Source organism: Hemitrygon akajei, chromosome 7, assembly GCF_048418815.1.
Source record: "Hemitrygon akajei chromosome 7, sHemAka1.3, whole genome shotgun sequence".
Lineage (NCBI taxonomy): Eukaryota > Metazoa > Chordata > Chondrichthyes > Myliobatiformes > Dasyatidae > Hemitrygon > Hemitrygon akajei.
The window spans coordinates 136,499,139-136,519,588 of record NC_133130.1 but is presented as its reverse complement, the minus strand read 5'-3'; the positions used below and the strand labels follow the sequence as shown (position 1 = coordinate 136,519,588).

Genomic DNA, 20,450 nt, shown 5'->3' with positions numbered 1-20,450 from the left:
CTAAATTCTTATTTTTAGAACAATTTTAATAAACTTCCATAAAAACAACACATTTAGGTAGGATGGAGCAATGAAGGCAATAGCTGGTTTAACCAAAGTTGGCGCATTCAAGTTAAAGACAGTGGGGAAGACACCATTGCAATGAAATCTACACGACCCAGATAATCCCTTGTGATACTTTAATGATATAATTTACCGTATACATTTATATATTAAGTTCAATTTCCAAAATGAACCTCATTCTCAAAGTAGGATGTTTATTTGTTTGATCATTATGGAAAAAGACATGGAGATTATTTTGTGTTCATCTAAAGTTGCCACATGGATTGCTCATATCTGAACAAATTAGTTTAACGTTTCTCACCATCCTACTACAAGATCTGATGTTAATTTATTAAAATAACAAAAACATTTTTAAAGGTCTTCTCTGTTAACACAAACTGTAGAGTTTTCAGTAGTCTTTAAAATAATTAAATTATTTCCAAGGAAACAAGATCAGCCCACAAGAAAGAACAACTGCAACAGTGTTAGGGTATGACCAATGTCTGTCGTCTTTTTCTTGGAATGGTGACCTCTTTCAGACTGCAACGCAAAAATAAACTTTAAATGTGATGGGGTGTTGCTTGAAGTTGGCATCATATACGAACCTACTTCTGGTCTGAACACAATTGATCCCACAAATAACATTGTCCCACACCTGTCCCTAGATTTTACAATAAACTTCACAGATGCAAAACACAGCTCCACTACTTTCTGTTGAATAATTCTTACAAAAGGTGTACAAGGTTATTCCCAGATTAGATTCAGTTACAGAGTTAAAGGAACTGAAACCATGATCAAATGGAAGAAGTACAAATTACAATAATGAAAATGTTCTTTACAGACATTTTTTAATGGTGAAAAATGTCTAGTAGCACATTTTCCCATTTGCCATGAACTACTTCTCTTGCTCCCAACATTGTACTGCAGGTAGACTATTGGGTTATCTTCCAAAACAAAAGTAACTTTCCATAGGTGGGTGTGGTAGGGTGGGACAATCAGAACGGACTACCTGTGCTTCCTTTGAAACTCACACTTCACCCCCTCTCTGCCAACCCAACTGGAGCTGGCTGGATGCATTTCTGTAAAGGTAAAAAGTAACTATGCTTTAAAGTATATAGTGAGTGTCTGCCATAGACAGGGAAGGAGAAGGGGAACTTTATCAATGTTTCATCTCAACCTATAACTTCTGATTCCGCAGAAGAAACAGCTAACAAAATGATTGCTAACTTATATTACAAAATCAAAACAAAATCATGTAGCTCATGATTTACAACAAATTGACACAATCACAATCTAATTTTGTATTGCAATTGAGATGGAATAAACAATTCAGAATATAACACACAACATCTGGAGTGGATATCTCCCTCAATAATAAACTGACTAATTGGTTCTGTATCTATCAGATTTCCAACACCCTTCAATGGCTGTCGATCCTTATCTGGGGTTTAAAATTCTAAATTCACCTTCCCAATTAACACATTCACTTAGCCAATCAAGATAGATGGCATGTCTGCTACCAGTAGCCATAAATACAAAGACAGTCCTGAAAGACTATCAAACAAGCTAGTGTTGGATTGGACAAATGCCTTTCACACAACGAAATGGACACCTGCCTCAAGATAAACATTTTTTTTAAATTTTCCAGCAGCAGAGTTTTAAACTCCCAACATTAAAAACACAGACTGATCATCGACTGTACAAACAAGAAATACTACTCTCAGTGTGGATTTGGAGATGGAAAGAAGCACCTTGTCTGATCAAAATGAGGTAACCATTAGAACAGGAACAATGGAGTAGGAGCAGGAGGCCACTCAGCCTCTCTAGCCTCTCCCCACCATTCAATAGGATCATGCATCATCAACTCTCCAGAACCAGTTCCCACAGCCCTCAATTTAATGGTCTTTCCAAAAACTATCTACTTCTTTCGATAGCCCAGAAGGCTTGCCTCTACAATGCTCAGAGGTAGTGAATTCCAGAGATCCACCAGCGTCTGCAGGAAGCTGCTCCTAAACATCTCAGTTTTAAATATCCATTGCCTTGGAGTCAGAGAGTGATTATACAGTACAGAAACAGTCCCTTTAGCCCAGCTCGCCCAAACACAAGATGCCTATCTGAACTCATCTTATTTGCTAGCATTTGCCCATTTCCATCTAAACCTTTCCCAACCATGTATCTGCCCAGCTATCTTTTACATGTTCTTGTTGCACCCACCTCTACCACTCTCTCTGGCATTCGTTCCGTCAACTGACCAGCCTCTGTATGGAAAACCTTACCCCCCCGCCCCGATCCCCTTTAAACCTTCCCCCTTGCCCCTTGAACCTGCATCATTTAGTTTTAGATTTCCACAATCTGGCAAAAAGACTGTGACCATTCACCCTATCGAAGGCCTCATGATTTTATAAACCTGTAAATGTCACCACTCAGTCTCCTTTCCTCCGGGGAAAACAGCCCCAACCTATCCAGTCTCCCTTTATAAATCAAGCCCTCTCGTCATTGTGAATCTTTTCAGTACCTTTGCTAGCTTACTGACATCCTTCCTATTAGGTGTACGACCAGAACTGCACACAATACTCCACGTGCTGTCTCTCCAGTGTCTCGTCCGCCTGTAACATTTCATCGCAACATTTGTACTCAAAGTGCTGATTGGTGAAGACCTCTTATAAGTCTTCTTATTTGAGATTCTGCCATCTGAACATCTACTCTGTCCTGCCCCTAAGCATCTTATATATTCTGGTAAGATCACTCCTCCTTCCAAAGTCCAAAAAAAAATACAGATTACATTTCCTTAGCCGCTCGTGACAGGACACCCTCTTGTCCCAGGGAGCAGTTTAGTGAAAACTCTTTTAGACTGTCTCCACTGCCAATATCCTCTCTTTAATAAGGAGACCAAATTTATGCACAGTGGCCACAGTGGCCCATACAATTCCTACGAAACTTCCCTATTCCGGAGCTTCAACCCTCCTACAATAAGGGCCATGATGTCATTTACTTTCCTTACCACCCGCTGTACCTGTCTGCTGACCTTTGCAATCCCTATTCCCCTCTGTACTTCACTTAACTGCAGTCTTTCTTCATTTAGATAAAAAACTTGCTTTCAGTTCCTCTTACTAAAATGCATAACCTCACACTTGCCCACATTAAACTCTGTTTGCCAAATTCTCACCCACTCACTCAACCTAACCTTGTTTCACCATGCCCTCCCACTTGTCTGTGTCACAGTTACAGGAGGCAGTGTGCTCTCCCTCGATATTCACAACAAGGCTTCACACAGAGCTTTAGTTTGTCAAGGTAGCAGCACATTTGTTTTACTTTATAAAAAAGTTATCACATCAAATTCAAGATCGTTTAATTTTTTTAAACATTAGTGACATTTTTGAGTGAATACAGTTATGGAACCATACCTCACTGAGATTGAACAAGTAGATTGTTGGGTGATAAAATAAGATCCACCCATTTGTAAATGGAATCAAATGTCCAATCGACTTCATTAAACTAAATACCAGTGTTTGCTCACAGGGGGAGAGAGCACAATCAGAAGCAGCAGTCTGATCACTCTGAATTGTGAGCAGCAGGACCTAGAGACAACATCTTCAAATGTATGCTTCGCGCACGTGGTCACAAACAAATGACGTTTGTGCCATTTCTGTGTTAGTAAACTGGATTTGGATCAATATCGAAACAGAGTTTCAGAAATAAAAGTCCAGCAGTCTAAGTCAGCACACGACTGGTTTGCCGGATTTTAGCCATGTACTGTATGTTTTCAACATCAAGGGGCATATTTGAAATATATTAAAAAGCCACTAAATAGCATAAAATCTTGAACATTTATTTTCAGTCTAGATGTAAACAATTTAATAAACTAACCATTGATTTTCAACAATGACATGGATGTACCTCTGATTAGACATAGGTTTATATAGGCAACTTAAGCCACTGAAATAATGACTTCATTAAATTAATTACTAATTACTTGAATATTAACTTTCATAGTATTAATTAACATCAACTTGAAACAGTGAAGGTATTCCCATGGAAGAAAACTCTGAACGTTAATAACAATCTTCAAAATCATGCATGTCTCTTTAATGCACCGTTTCAGTTCTTGTTCTCATCAATCTGAGAATTATATCTAGTTACAACCAGATACTCTCTACATGTTTTATTTCTCCTGCAAATATTATCCTGCCCATGGCCCTTAACTTGGGGTATTTGCTATAAGCAAACAAAATGCATTATGGAACACCGAATAGAGACATTTTACGACAATATAACATGGCCTTACACTATCATCTCCCTATCATTTCTTTTCCAACATCTTGAAAGATGCTGTCCAGAATATTCTCTGTAAACAGACTGAGTGCATTTATGACATTTTTAACTTTGTTTGAAGCCCAAACACTGAATATCCTACGCCTTGGCTGGACCATGAGAAACAATCTACCAGGCCACAGAGCCAAAAGCTGCCCCCTGCTTCTCCTTCTCCAACTGAACACAGAACTGCAATTTCTTTTTCATGCAGCAAAAACTTTATTGTGTGACTAACTTTTGACTTCAAAGCAACATCATCATATTAGTGCAAGCAAACATGTATGTGGACAACTATTAAATTGCACTATTTACAGTGCAATTTTATATGCAATTACTGTGCGTTTTTGACAAATATTACACAGTGTTTGTTTTCCCATACTCTTGAAGTAACCTTGAATGCAGCTTCAGAACATCAGACAAGCAATTTCACACAATTCCATTTCACCCATTGCACCGTAAGAGACACAAATCACCTCAGGTAAGTCTGCGGGTGAACCTGTTATCATTCATTAAATGAAAGGAGCCCGTAGGCTGAAACTGAGAGCCACAACAATAAAGACAAGTGAATTGCAAACGATTAAGTGATACTGGTTTATTCATCGAGAGAGATATTAAATAGAAATAGAAGCACAAGAACCCGTGCGATGGAATAATATTTCATGCCAGGTGTTTTTTTCCTGAAACTATTCCTTTATCCTGAAATATTCTGATAACTGAAACAGAGATCAGATAACAGAGAACTCATTTCAGAAAGCTTCTAGCGTAACAGTAAACTCTGCAGTTCCAAAATGTCTACCTTGACAACCTTCTGCCTGCAAAGCATTTGTAATCCACAACAAAACAAGACTGACAGTAGAGGGTTTTTCAGCAACTTACCCTGTGAGAACCACCACAAAATCCATCACGTTCCAGCCATTTCGAAGGTAGGACCCTTTATGAAACACGAATCCCAGAGCAATGATTTTGATGCCAGCTTCAAAGCAAAATATTCCAATGAAATAAGGCTCAGTGTCATCCTGAAAAGACAAGATTCACCCATGAGAAAGGTCATGCCATCTGGCACAAAGAACAAAACAACTTCTTTTTGCTGAACACCCAAAATGAGATTTGTTCACTTTCAGAGAATGTTCTCTTAATATATCTGAAAGTCCTCAAAACGATGATGCCATGACACTTATTACTTGACTGTCAGCTCTGAAAGGTGAACTGTGTGGATTGAGAGCTCAGCGTAGATACGGAATGATTGCCATTAAATAACATTATCCGTACCATCCTGAACAAAACAAAGTTTCCAATGACATCAGGCATTTCAACAGAGTGCGGTTAATCAATCTGACTTTCTACATAATCCCTTCAGTACCTTTGTTGAGCAGATTCAAATTTACTGAACTCCACCTGCCTGTATCAAGGTCTGTCATGCCCACGCTGAACGAGCCGAACTTGCTCAGTACTGACACCAGTGTCACCATTGCAGTTACAGCCTGCCAGCCAGGGAGAAGGAACATTTCTTTGTTCCGAGACACAGCGCAGAAAAGTGCCTTCCAGCCCAGTGAGCTGCACCCCCCACCCCCCCAAGCAACCTACCTATTTAACCCTAGCCTAATCACAGGGCAACTTACCAATTAACCTATTAAATGGTGCATCTTTGGAGTGTGGGAGGAAACTAGAGATGGTCATGGGAAGAAGGTACAAACTTCCTTACAGAGGACGCTAGGAGAGCGTTCTGAACTCTGACACCCGAGCTGAAATAGCATCACACTACCGTTACGGTACCGTGGCAACAACAAGCCTCTGAGTATCATGCATTGGCTGAAGACAGAATCAGATCCAACTGTGTCACCAACTCATAATCAAATCTTTCTCCAATGTAAGGACTGCAACCAAGTCAATGCAGCTGAAAGACAGTGACGGTGAAAAGTTGAATAGTTCAGGACTTTATTCCCTGGAACGCAGGAGGGTGAAAGCTGATCTATAGAGGTACACGGAATTATGAGGATAGGTACGTTGAATGCTTACAGGCCTTGTCTTCTCAGCTTGGGTGAGACTGGAACTGGAGGTCAGGAGTTCAGATTGAAAGGTCAAATATTGAAGGGAATCTGAGGGGGAGCCTCGTGACTCGGAGGGTGGTGTGAGTGTGGGACGAGCTGCCAGCAGAAGAGGTAGACGTGAGTTCAGTTGTAAAATTTAGGAGGAGTTTGGATGGATGAGAGGAGTATGGAGAGCTGAGGTAGCTGGGACTAGGCGCAAGCAGGCCAGCACATATTAAATGGGCCAAAGGGTATAGTGCTCTGTGAGCAGAAACAAGGACGGAGCAAATTAAACAAGTTGGGGCCCACCTTGCCCAGTAGCGAATATGAACATTGATTCATTGTCTGTGGTGGACTAGTTTCCCAGAGGATTATAATGTGCCAGTTTATTCAGTAAACTGTACACTCTGAATGTCCCTAAGGAAATTCATACGGCAGATCTAAAGGTTGACAGGCACTTTTGAACTGAAATTAGTAACGTGAAGGAAATTACTATTTCAGTAAGTTCAATTTTTTGATAAACATCACTGAAAGCCAGCCTCTCATTTCCTCAACAATGATCGATTCCACCAGCATTTCTTCAATTTCCCCGTCGTATTTTTAATTTCACTTTCTTTTCTACTGTTAACCCTCAAATGTCATTCCTCAGTCCCTGACAGGAGTCATCGGTCTGATCCTAGCTCAATATGATGCACGGCATGTGGCCTAAGCACTTCTATTTACCCAGCTCCTCTGATCGCTGCTGCCTTCACCCACTCAAAATGCAAAGCAGAGCTTGTGTTGAAATAGCAGGCGCTTACCTGCATGCCTGCAATGGGCTGAATGGCCCCTGTGCTGGAAATGTCAATGACGGCAACAGGGTTGCAAGTACAAGCATATGTCAATAAATCATAAGCAGTACTACCAGGATCTACTTAAGAACCACAATGGCCAGAATGTTTTGCCAGTTTAATAGTGTTATACATTATTTGCCACACCATCACAGTTACTGCAGATCTTGGATAAATACATCCTGATCCTCAAGTCAAGTCCTTTGTCTCCAAAGAAAGCTTTTGATTAACATCAGTACAATACCAAAAAAGAACTGCTTGCTAACAAAATTACTGGAACCATCGTTGCTGTGGTGACTCGATTTTAAAATTGACTTTTTATTCCTTGATTCATATATTGAGATTAGCAGGAAACTATTAAAGCAATTTAAACGATACACATTATGAACGTGAACCTTGCTAGAATAATATATCAGACTGAAATTATTTCTCTGCAAGGGTCACAGTACGACCACAGTAGAGCTGCACCTGCTGGGCTAAAACATAATATGATTATAGATTACCGCAGCTTTAAAAGTTTGCTTTCTGTTGAGTAAAAACACAAAAACTGGAAGTACTTGGTAAGGCAGCATCTGTGGAAAGACACAGAATTAGCAGTATTTCATCAGAACTCTGAAGGACGTTTATCTGCTTTTCCCCTCCACATATGCTACCATCACTGCTACATTTTGCTTTGTTCCTTTATAAATAGTTTGGCAGGTAATTAAAAGAGCATCTCAACATCTCATTTGTTAAGGAACAATTCTATATGTATACATCAGCACTGATGCAACAAGAGCCTTTAAAATAACCACATCGAGCCCTTTGCAGTTCTCACTGAACATTAAGTTTTAACCACTACATTACTGCATATGAGACAGTAGCAGTGTCATGAATTATTTGCAAGATAGAGTATTGCCATTATTTTTTAAACAACACATAAATATTTATTCAGGGCCTTTCACTGGTTTATCTTTATTTTATTTAGAGATACAGCTCAGAACAGGCCTTTCCGGCCCTTCGAACTGCACCGCCCAGCAACCCACCAATTTAACACTCGCCTAATCACAGGACACTTTACAATGACTAATTTGTCTAAAAACCACTACATCTTTGGACTGAGAGAGGAAACCCGAGCACCCGTGGGAAACCCACGCGTTCCACAAACTCCACACAGAAGGCGCCGGAATTGACCTCCAAACTTCAATGCCATGAACTGTAATAATGTTGCACTAACTGATATGCTACCATGCATCTATTCATTGAAATCCTGTTTAACAAAGTTCAAACAACAACACACACAAAATGCTGGTGGAACACAGCAAACCAGGCAGCATCTATAGGGAGAAGCGCTGTCGATGTTTCGGGCCGAGACCCTTCAACAGGACTAACAGAAAGGAAAGATAGTAAGAGATTTGAAAGTAGTGGGGGGAGGGGGAAATGCGAAATGATAGGAGAAGACCGGAGGGGGTGGGATGAAGCTAAGAGCTGGAAAGGTGATTGGCCAAAGTGATACAGAGCTGGAGAAGGGAAAGGATCATGGGACAGGAGGCCTCAGGAGAAAGAAAGGGGGGGGGGGGGAGAGCACCAGAGGGAGATGGAGAACAGGCAAACAACTAAATATGTCAGGGATGGGGTAAGAAGGGGAGGAGGGGCATTAACGGAAGTTAGAGAAGTCAATGTTCATGCCATCAGGTTGGAGGCTACCCAGCCAGTATTTAAGGTGTTGTTCCTCCAACCTGAGTGTGGCTTCATTTTGACAATAGAGGAGGCCATGGATAGACATATCAGAATGGGAATGGGACGTGGAATTAAAATGTGTGGCCACTGGGAGATCCTGCTTTTTCTGGTGGACCGAGCGTAGGTGTTCAGCGAAACGGTCTCCCAGTCTGCGTCGGGTCTCACCAATATATAAAAGGCCACACCGGGGGCACCGGACACAGTATACCACACCAGCCGACTCACAGGTGAAGTGTCACCTCACCTGGAAGGACTGTCTGGGGCCCTGAATGGTGGTGAGGGAGGAAGTGTAAGGGCAGGTGTAGCACTTGTTCCGTTTACAAGGATAAGTGTCAGGAGGGAGATCGGTGGGAAGGGATGGGGGGGACGAGTGGACAAGGGAGTCGCGTAGGGAGCGATCCCTGCAAAAAGCAGGAAGGGGGGGAGGGAAAAATGTGTTTGGTAGTGGGATCCCGTTGGAGGTGGTGGAAGTTACGGAGAATTATACGTTGGACCTGGAGGCTGGTGGGGTGGTAGGTAAGGACAAGGGGAACCCTATCCCGAGTAGGGTGGAGGGTGGATGGGGTGAGGGCAGATGTGCGGGAAATGGGAGAGATGCATTTGAGAGCAGAGTTGATGGTGGACGAAGGGAAGCCCCTTTGTTTAAAAAAGGAAGACATCTCCTTCATCCTGGAATAAAAAGCCTCATCCTGAGAGCAGATGCGGCGGAGACAGAGGAATTGTGAGAAGGGGATAGCATTTTTGCAAGAGACAGGGTGGGAAGAGGAATAGTCCAGGTAGTTGTGAGAGTCTGTAGGCTTATAGTAGATATCAGTAGATAGGCCGTCTCCAGAGATGGAGACAGAAAGATCAAGAAAGGGGAGGGAGGTGTCGGAAATGGACCAGGTAAATTTGAGGGCAGGGTGAAAGTTGGAGGCAAAGTTAATGAAGTCGACGAGCTCAGCATGCGTGCAAGAGGCAGTGCCAATGCAGTCGTCGATGTAGCGAAGGAAAAGAGGGGGATGGATACCCATATAGACTTTGAACATGGATTGTTCCACAAAGCCAACAAAAAGGCAGGCATAACTGGGACCCATACGGGTGCCCATGGCTACACCCTTGGTTTGGAGGACGTGGGAGGAGCCAAAGGAGAAATTATTGAGAGTAAAAACTAATTCCGCTAGACAGAGGAGAGTGGTGGTAGAGGGGAATTGGTTAGGTCTGGAATCCCAAAAAAAGCGAAGAGCTTCGAGACCATCTCGGTGGGGGATGGAGGTATATAGGGACTGGATGTCCATGGTGAAAATAAGACGGTGGGGGCCAGGGAACATAAAATCACTGAAAAAATTCAAAGCATGAGAAGTGTCACGAACATAGGTGGGAAGAGATTGAACAAGGGGGGATAAGACAGTGTCGAGGTATGCAGAAATGAGTTCAGTGGGGCAGGAGCAAGCTGAGACAATAGGTCTACCTGGACAGGCAGGTTTGTGGATCTTGGGTAGGAGGTAGAAACGGGAAGTGCAGGGTGTGGGAACTATGAGGTTGGTGATGGTATAGGAGACAATGGCCTGGTGCTCCTTAGTGGGGTCATGATCAAGGGGTAAATAAGAGGAAGTATCAGAGAATTGTCGCTGTGCCTCGGCCAGGTAGAGGTCAGTACACCAGACAACAACAGCTCCCCCCTTATCAGCAGGTTTTATAGTGAAGTTGGGATTGGTGCGGAGGGAGCAGAGAGCAGAGCGTTCGGAAGGAGTGAGGTTGGAATTGGAACAGGGTGTGGTGAAGTCAAGACGGTTGATGTCCTGTCGGCAATTAGCAATAAAGAGATTCAGAGCAGGCAGAAGACCAGAGTGGGGTGTCCATGAAGAGGAGGAGGGTTGAAGACGGGAGAAGTGGTCATAGGTGGGGGTAGGAGAGTTCCTCATGTTTACAAAGTTCATTAGTTTTCAAGGCAACTATATTTTTTATGCAAAGTGTTACACATTACTAATCATTATTTGTAACAAACATTGATATTTTGCTGCATAGAAATAGAAAAATCTGGATGCACCTGCAGGATCAGGCAACATCCATGGAAATAAAGCTCACGATGCTGTGGCTACGTTTCCCCAAACCCCATCTATAAATTTGAGATGACATCAATGTTGTGATCTAATTTTCAAATAACCAGAGTACAGGAAGGAGACAGAGCTCAGTGACAAGGGGTCATGCCAACAATCTTTTCCTCGGGGCCAGGAAAACAGAAAAACTGATCCTTGATTTCTGAAGGTGGGCAGTGCACACGCTTCTGTTTACATCATTGGTGCTGAGGCTGAGAGGGCTGAGTGCCTCAAACTCCTCGGAGTGTTCTGGTCCAACCACATGGACACAACTGCCAAGAGCAAGCCCCAGTACCTCTACTCCCTCAGCAGGCTACAGAAATTCTGCTTGTTTGCACTGACCCCCAGCAATTTTTAATGTACCACAGAAAGCTTCCTATCCGACTTGGTATGGCTCACCGAGAGCACCTGAAACTGTAGAGAGTTGTGGACACTGCTCAGCACATTACCGAAACCATCCTCCTCTCCATGGACTATGTCTACCCTTCTCACTGGCTTAGGAAAAGCAGCCAGCATAATCAGAGACCTCACCTATCCCAGACATTCTCTCTTCTCACCCTGCTCAAGAACAGATTCTGTCCTGCTGTTATAAGATTATTGAATGGACCTCTTGTACGATAAGATGGACTCTATTGCCTTTGCACCTTCTGTCTACCTGCACTTAACTTTGTCTGTAACTCCAACACATTATTTTGCATTCTGTTAACGTTTTCCATTCTACAACTCAATTCACTGATGTGAGGAAATGATGCGGTCATAGAAAACTACAGCACAGAAATAGTTCCACGCTGATCTATTAATCTGCCTTGTTCCACATACCTATGCCTGGGCCATAGCCCTGCAGACCCTTCCTAACCATGTACCTATCTAAACTTCGCAAAAACGTTGAAATCGAACCTGCATCACTTCCGCTGGGAGCTTGTTCCACAATTTCACCTCCCTCTGTGAAGACGTTCCCCCTCACGTTCCCTTAAACATTTCACCTTTCACCCTTAACCCATTACCTCTAGTTCTAGTCTCATCCCACCTCATTATAAAAAGCCTGTTTGCATTTACCCTGTCTACAGCCCTCATAATTTTGTATATCTCTATCAAATCTCACCGCATTCTCTTACATACTAAGGAAAAAAGTCCTAACCTAACCAACCCTTCCCTATAACTCGTCTGCAAGTCTTGACAACACCATTTTGTATTTTCTCTGTGCTCTTTCAATCTTTTTGAGATCTTTCCTGGAGGAAGGTGACCAAAGCTGCACACAATGATCTGTAAAGTTTTTCACTGTACCTCTGTATATGTGACAATAATAAACCTATTTACAAATTGAAGAAGAGTTAATACTTCACGTTGAAAAACTTTTATCAGATCTTTGTCTGACAAAGGATCTTGGACCTAACGCATTAACAGTTTCTCTTTCCACAGATGCTGCCTGACCTTCTGAGAGTTTGCATGGTTTTTTTGTTTTTACAACAGCTCAGCATAGTTCAGGCCCTCTGTCCCACAATGTTGTGCCAACTTTTAATGTACTCCAAGATCAATCTAGCACTTGCCTCCCACATAGCCCTCTATTTTTCTTTCATCTATGTACCTATCTATGTGTATCTTAAATATTTCTAATGCACCTGCCTACACCATCACCTTGGCTGTGCATTTCACACACCTACCACTCTCCGTAAAAAAAACACCTTTGCCACTCCTCCACCCACTCCCCGCTTAAAATTCTGCCCTCTCATGTGAACCATTTCCACTCTGGGAAAAAGGTGCTAGCTGTCCACTCTATCTATAACTTGTACCATCAGATACAGTTCTATCAAGTCACCTCTCATCATTCTTCATTCCAAAGAAAAAAAGAAATCTGCTTTGCACCCTCTCTAAAGTTTGTACAACACAGCCTCCCTATAATGAGATAACTAGAACTGAACACAATACTCCACGTGTGGTCTAACCAAAGTTTCTTTCAGACTTTCAGCATCTACAGTTTGTTGCAAAGTTGACTGCAAGTCCTGAAGAGTGATAGTCATCACTTTTCAGGTAATAATATCTTCCAGCTTATAGTAAACCATTCTGTTAGTTTCTGCATGAGATCACCCAAGAGGTAGGTTCTGTCCTGCAATACATGGGATGAAGGAACAGGGCTCCATTTGTTCCAACTAATTCCAACAATGGAGTGATGTGTTTGCCAGTCCATAGTGGTGGTTGTGAACTAAGAAACAAAGGATTGACAGAGATCCTAACTGAATGAAATCTGAGGCAGTTTTGCTCCTCACTGGAATGTAAAGTATCCTCCACGTTAGCTCTTTACTCATCAGACCATCCAGGAACGCCTTCAGTGTGTGCAGACAATGATTTACTTCCATACTAGTTTGGGGATTTATAAGATAGATCAGGGACCATGCCCCTTTCTCCCCGCCCCCCACCATCACTGCCGTAGGTCATATTGGAGGTTAGGGTTGCTTTCCATGTTTCTGCATGATGCTTCCAAGTCTCTTCTGTGCACGTTCCCAAAGACATGTTGATTGGTGACAGGGCAAGGATTCTATGTCAGTGAAGATGTTCCATATTTTCATGCAGTCTTACAGAGCATCTTCAGAGCAACTTTTCTCTGCTCCTGATGACCTCTTGTTGCTATGGATCATGAGACAGACTGCTCGCTCCATGGATCCAGTGTGCCAGACATTGCTGGCCTTCTCCCCCACTGGAGCATTGCTTGCTGTCCTGGGAGAGGACACCCAATTGTATAACACACCACTTCTTTGGGAGACTTCTGTGGAGACAGTTTTGGCGAAATCTCTCTAATGCTCTGACAGGCTTTCTGGAGGCAGTTCACAACTCCGAGGCATACAGGAGATGGGTCTCACTGTCCAGAATTCTATGAGAGTGCTAGGCTCAAGGTCTTAATCATGGAAGATTTTCCCTTGATGCCACAGGCCAAGCTGGAATTGAAGTTGGAGATGAATTTTCACATCAATGTCTGCCTTCACTGAGTGGTGACTGCTAAGATATGGAAAGTGATTCACAGTTCCCAGGTCTTGTTCAGCACTTTTATTGTTAGTGAACTTTATTGTGGTGCAGCAGGAACAGGCTGATTGAGGGTTTCTGCATTATGGGTGTTTAGCGCAAGGATTAACCTCCTGTTCTCTTCTGAGAGCAAGCTGACCATGGCTTGGAGCTCAGTCTCTGAGTTTGCACAAACAAGCCTCATCTCTGTGCAGCAGCTTTAAACTATGGCTCTACAATGGAGCTTAATCAGTTTTCCATATCGCAGTTTCAGTAGAATGGTAAGCAGAGATAATATTGCAATAGGAAAAATTGAAAAAGTTATTAGAATCTGAAAAGTATCTTCATTGCAGGCAGTCCTTTGGAGACAAGACAACTTGCTTCTATGCTGACTCTGAGTGGGTTTACTCAACCTGAAAGTGCAGTCGGTTACATCTCATCATGTCACAGAAAAATGATGGAGATAAGGTTATGCAGATAACCAAATTTAGGAAGCTTTAACCTCATTAGCTCTCATTTTGGCAGAGGTGAAGACTTCTGTAAAATCGCAAAAGACTATGAGAACTAATTAGCACTGATATCTGCACTTTTCTTTGAGTTTTCAGGTGATGAAGATCATTCTTCAGAGATGGAATTGGTGCATTATGAGAGGCATGATCGTTATTGCCTGACAACAGGTGAGAGCAAAGAAAGATCTCCTTTTGAATTACCAAAATGGGATTTGACTCACTTTCTTGAAAAAAGCCAGCTTATAGCATCTCTGAGGATTCCTGATTTGTCTTCTCTTTGCAGAGGTGGGTAATGAGTGTAAATTCACATCAGAGGTTTCTTCCTGCCATGTTTTGGAACTTCAGAAGGCAAACTGTCCTCTACACAGGACATAAAGTAGATCTAATTTATGACTTCAAAAACAAAGTTCATTGTGGTGTCCTCTGGTGAAGCAGTTATGATATATGATGTACATGCTACCAGTGTGGGTTTCTCTTTCAATAAAATTGCATAATTTAATAAACAAAAATGCTGTAAAGACTTAATTTTTCCACATAGACTGTCTGACCTGCTGAATGTTTCCATAATTTTCTGATTTTGTTTCAGATTTCCAACATCTGCACATTTTTTTTATTTTAATATGTTTTGGGACCACATGAAAACTGTTTTTTTTTTTGCATGCTGTAAAGCTCTTCTTAATAATTGACATTAAATATGTAACTTTTGTGTGAAATAGTTGATGTAAACTCTTCCCTCTGAAGTTAAAATAACACTAAAAGAAAACTCCTTGAGTTGTGCAAAATCTGTATAATATATTCCAGTAAAGAAAGTTTAGTTTCTATTTGGTTTCTAGAACTATAATTTCACTGAATAACTTTGTCTTTGATTTTAAAAAAACTAATCAATAAGCTATTTGCTGTGCTACAGGATACAGCAATGAGTTTATCCACACATTTAGGATAATGTGTCAACCAACTATAGATGTGGTTAATAGACTCCAATTAAGTAAAGATAAAAAAGCAAACATATTTTTAAAATCAATTAGAATGGTTAACTTTCCAGATAGGTTGATGACTTTTTTTTTTACAGCTATTGAAGTAATCTCCCAATATCTTTGTAGCTAGCATTCACAGCATGGTGTGAAAAATAACTTCACTTCTAGCCTCTTCTCCTGAGGGTCTGGTGGCTGCCCTGCAGTATTGCTCTGACAACTGGTACAATGCCAAAATTTCTATTATTCAGGCTTGGGTTTGATCTGGAGAGCCTCTGCATGATTTCTACCACTACCAGTCCCTTCAAATACAAGAGCATTGAAGGTAATGATGCTACCACCAGCACCAAAGAGTTCAGTCAATGTCATAAAAATTAAATTGAATCTGAAAGTATAAGAAATAATACCAAGAGTTGGTCCTTGGCACCCTGTCCATTTCTCCTGTTGCCTTCATAAAGCAGCCAACAAAGAGTATTCTAATCTATGACCACAGGCAACCACAACATTCTCCTCCACAACTCACCCAACATCACCACCTTCTAGTCCACAGAAGATACAAAAGCTTGAAAACATGTACCACCATGCTCAAGGGAGCTTTTGTTCATGTTAGAAGTCTTAAATAAACCTCTTGTGTCATAAAGCCAAACTCTTAATCTCTCAATCTACCTCGCCATGGTTCTTGCATCATATTTGTTTACCTTCTCTGTAATTTCTCTGTGAATCCAACACTGTATTATGCACTCCATTATTAGTTTTTATACAGGGTTAAAATAATCCACCCTGATTATAAAGATTTGTCCTGTCTCAATGACATGTGACACTAATAAAACAATTAATAGTCCTATTATTATACCACTGCTTTAAAGACTATCTTTGTACTTTGCTAAATTGTGATTCCAGTTTTGAATGCTTACTTAAGTTGTGTTTTCAGTGGTGTGTCTAAACTCAGTGGCCACCTGTTCATTACTGCAAGTATCTAATCAGCCAATCATGTGGAGGCAACATAATGCATAAAGGCATGCAGACATGGTTAAGAGATTCAGTTTTTATTCAGACCAAACATCAGAATTGGAAAGAAATGTGATCCAAGTGACTTTGACCATAGAATAATTGTTGGTGCCAGATAGGGTGGTTTCAGTATCTCAGAACCTTTGATTTCACACACAACTTTCTCCAGAGTTTACAGAGAATGGTGCGAAGTACAAAATACATCCAGTGAGCTGCAACCTGTTAAAGCGAGAGGGCAGAGGAGAATGGCCAAACTGGTTCAAGGTGACAGTACCTTAAATTTCCATGGTAGCAGCTAGTGTGATGCTCTGACCGTGTATGGCATTGGAGTTCATTTCCAGCATTCTCTGTAAGGATTGTATGTTTTCATTGAGCTCCGATTTCCTCCAACATTCCAAAGACAGACTGGTTAACAGGTTAATTGATCGTTGTAAATTGTTCTGTGATTAGCTAGGGTTAAATTGGAGAATTGCTGGGCAGCAAGGCTCAGTAGATCTGAAGAGCCTGCTCTATGGTGTACCTTCAAATAAATAAATTGCCAGCGCATTGACTTGTTGCCAGATGATTGGCTTATTAGTTATTTGTATTGATGAGCAGGTGTATACCAGTGCTGTACAGAAGTGTATCTCTGAATGAGCAACACATCAAACCTTGATGTGGATGGTCTACACTCTACACAATAGAAACCATGCATATACACTCAATAACCACTTCATTAGGTTATTGAGTGTAGACCAATACCTAATTGGTACTAAATAAAGTGGCCACTGATTGTGCAGTATATTGTCATCTCATTCAGAAAGCGTTTTTGCTTCCAGTTCAAATTTGAATCTATTCTAAATATCTAAAATCCTGCCGTTATTTAAACAGTTACATCATCTGTATTTTCTAGGAATGTAGAAAAAATAGTTCCCTTCTGAAGACTTTTTAAAAAAAAGAAAAATAGCTGAAATAATTTTTAAAATATTCCACATGCTGAAGGAAGCTCCAGTGAAACATCAACACCAAAATTAACCTGCTTTCCACACGTGTTCCATAGCCTTTATCCAGTTTTATGATTTTTAAAGGAATCAAAAGCTTATGTCAATAATACCGTCAGTGGCTTTAAAAGAAATGGAATTATGTTTAGCAGTGTGTTGAAAGTATAATCAATTCTAAATAACTAAATCTTACCAGTCTTTCTGACATTGGTGTTTTATCGCCATCTGGAAGATGTTGCTCCAAGGCCAAGACGATGCAGTTTGCAATAATAGTTGCTAGTATCATGTATTCAAATGGAGTAAACAAGGTTAAGGTAAATTAACATTATATGCGGAACTTGTTTCCGTCTTCAGCCCACAATTAAAAATATAAAGACAATTTGATCCAAGCTTGTAATTGATCACACCGCAGTGTAATTGTAAGGGTAACTTTAAATTTGTCCTTAACTCAGTACTAATCCCGAGGGTGGTAAACAACAGGGGCGAGACGCCCGGAGGAGATGGTTCGGTTGAGCCTGTGAATATTGGTACAAATTGGCGGGCTGCGGCTCCTCCGGCTGTCTTTCTAACAGGTTTAACTACGGCTGGTCAAAAAAAAAGTTTGAGGGGTACTGAGATGAATATTCTTTTGGCAACTCTTCTTCTAACTGCATTTCCGAGGGAAAACCATCGTTACATCATGTAACTTGACGTACATGTTTAGCATTTTTAAAGAAGCGAGCAACAAACAAATATTAGCCATGGAGCGGGACAAAATCTGCATATAATAATAATGATGATGATAACAATAATAATAGTAATAATGTGCACCAAATGCATTTTTTAAAAGTCTATCGCTCACACGTAGCCAGGGTGCCCGATCTGCCTTTTTCGCCAATAACATGGATTTTGCCATCTCTCGCCGGATCGTGGATTCCCTTCTGCGTGAAGGCGTGGGCGCATTTCAGCACCTAGGACAGCGCCTGAAAGCAGTGAACAGCGCCTCCACACCAGCACTCTCCTTCCGAACACCATTTTAACCGTGGTGCACAAGCAGGAAAATGTGGCAACTTTCTCAGCAAACCGAAAATCTTCTCGCACTGCCGATGTACATCTGCAGTGTAAATAACTGGGCAAGGGCTGCTCCGAGGGCTGTATGTTAGAAATGTCGGGAGGAATACAAGGAAGTGTACGGGGTGATTTCCCCCGAGCAGTATTTTTAGGAGGTACTTTTAAAAATAATAATTTTGCTGTTCACTTAACAAACGGGAAATAAGGATGATCGCTTCATGCAAATGTCAGCCCACTTTAACACAAGTGATTGCCCAGACTCATAGTTGTACTAGACTGGGAAACGGGGTTGGGGGTGGGGTTGAGAGAGGAACAGTGATCGTGGGGATGGTTATGTTAAACTGAACGCGATATGCCCGTTCCTTGCAATAGTTTGGACCACAGCACATGAGGAACGAAAGCGCGTTGATTATCACACGTCCTGACATTCATCTCAGTACCCTGCGAATAAGACCCGCTGCAGTTACGAAGAATCGATAGGAACTGAGATTATAGATGAAAAAAAAACAACAGCCTCCCTTGAGATACGCAGTACAAAGCACTCCCACCGGCACACGCCTTCTACATACACGCCCAGGCAACAGCTGGCTGAACCTTTGCCCAATAACCAGCAATAAACCCATGGCTGTGATTCTGCAGAGAATCTAGGCTGCCCCGGCGAAATAAAAAAAAGGATATGGCCACTCGGTTATTCGTTTGGCATATTTTCGTATAATGTTGTCTTCGCTAAATATAAAAAGTGATCTGTTGACTGTGAAGCAGTTCTGACGGACGGGGATGGGATTGTACAGGGCCATAGTCCGGGCTCTTTGGGCCATCGACTTCGAGCCGTACATGCCTCTCTGGCCGGCATGGGGTCCACCCTGGCGGTTTGCACCTCTGCCCCCGCCCGTTGTGCTTCCTCCATAGCGAGCCGACACGTCGCTTCCGAAGCGAGCCATTCTAGGAAAGTAAACCACACGTTAAAATCCCACCTCAGATAAAACACGGGAGGAAGACGCATCACAAACGCATTGGTCGTCTATTCCTGGTTGCGGGTGTACATCAGTAGGAGGAACGAGCGAGATCGCTCTCTCAGTCTTCTGGCGATCTAAGCAGCACCAAAGCAAATATCTGTTTTTATTCCCATAACTTCCAATAGGTTCTCCACATATCCAGAGGAACAGCTGGCAATCGGAGGGTGAACAGCTGGATAATCGGAGCAGTTGCTAAAATACACCCTCTTCCTTATATTGCTCTGACTGTATTTTAAACAGGAGCCGCGACTAATACAGGCAGTTGTCAGTTTCAAAATGCTGAAAGTAACCAATTTGCGAATCTCAGCTCCTTATAGAAACCTACCCATGTGATTCCTGGAAGCCAATCAGGAAGAAATCTCCACCTTTATCTCCAAATCATTAGATTGGGAGGGTGCCCGTTCCTGCCTTGTGAAAGATGAAAAAAAATATCAAGAATGGTTGGCTGGCTTCTTCCGCTAGCGCCGGGGGGAACTCAGAGCCCGGGGCAAGCTTCCCAGCAGGGGATGTGCACGCCAACCCCGCGGTCAATTACAAGAGGAACAAAACAGCCCAACAAAGACAGGCGTGTCTGGCGTGTACACGCACCGTGCACAGAGAACAGCAGGCACACCTCACCGTGTACGCGCGCAAACATATTCACATGAAACTTTCGCACAATCTGCAAATCCAACTTCACTCTCTCTCTCTCTCTCTCTCTCTCTCTCTCCCGCGCCCCCACAATGCAAATAGGGCTGTACATGCTGGATCGTTGGCTTTAAAAATAATGCAGTAAATTACTTTTCTCAATCGTTTTAGCGTGATTCATGGTTCACTGAGCTTTGATCCATTATGGTAAAAAAAAATCAACAGATTTCTAAGGAAGCTACCAAATATTGGTCACAAGTGGGAACGAGTTCCATAAGGGTGCTGACT

The 20,450-nt window shown here is 42.0% G+C and overlaps 1 protein-coding gene across 1 annotated transcript in view; it reads right to left on the bottom strand.

The window, feature by feature from the left end:
• Positions 1-19,794, bottom strand: part of cacna1ba (calcium channel, voltage-dependent, N type, alpha 1B subunit, a) — an 846,233-nt gene extending 826,439 nt beyond the window's left edge. Inside the window, exons 1-3 of the mRNA XM_073052070.1 lie at positions 19,198-19,794; positions 17,663-17,768; positions 5,230-5,369 (exon numbers count right to left, since the gene is read on the bottom strand). Coding sequence (XP_072908171.1) covers positions 5,230-5,369; positions 17,663-17,768; positions 19,198-19,460 — 509 coding nt within the window. The 5' untranslated portion in view covers positions 19,461-19,794. The remainder of the gene's footprint in view (positions 1-5,229; positions 5,370-17,662; positions 17,769-19,197) is intronic.
• Between the last annotated feature and the right edge of the window lie 656 nt (positions 19,795-20,450).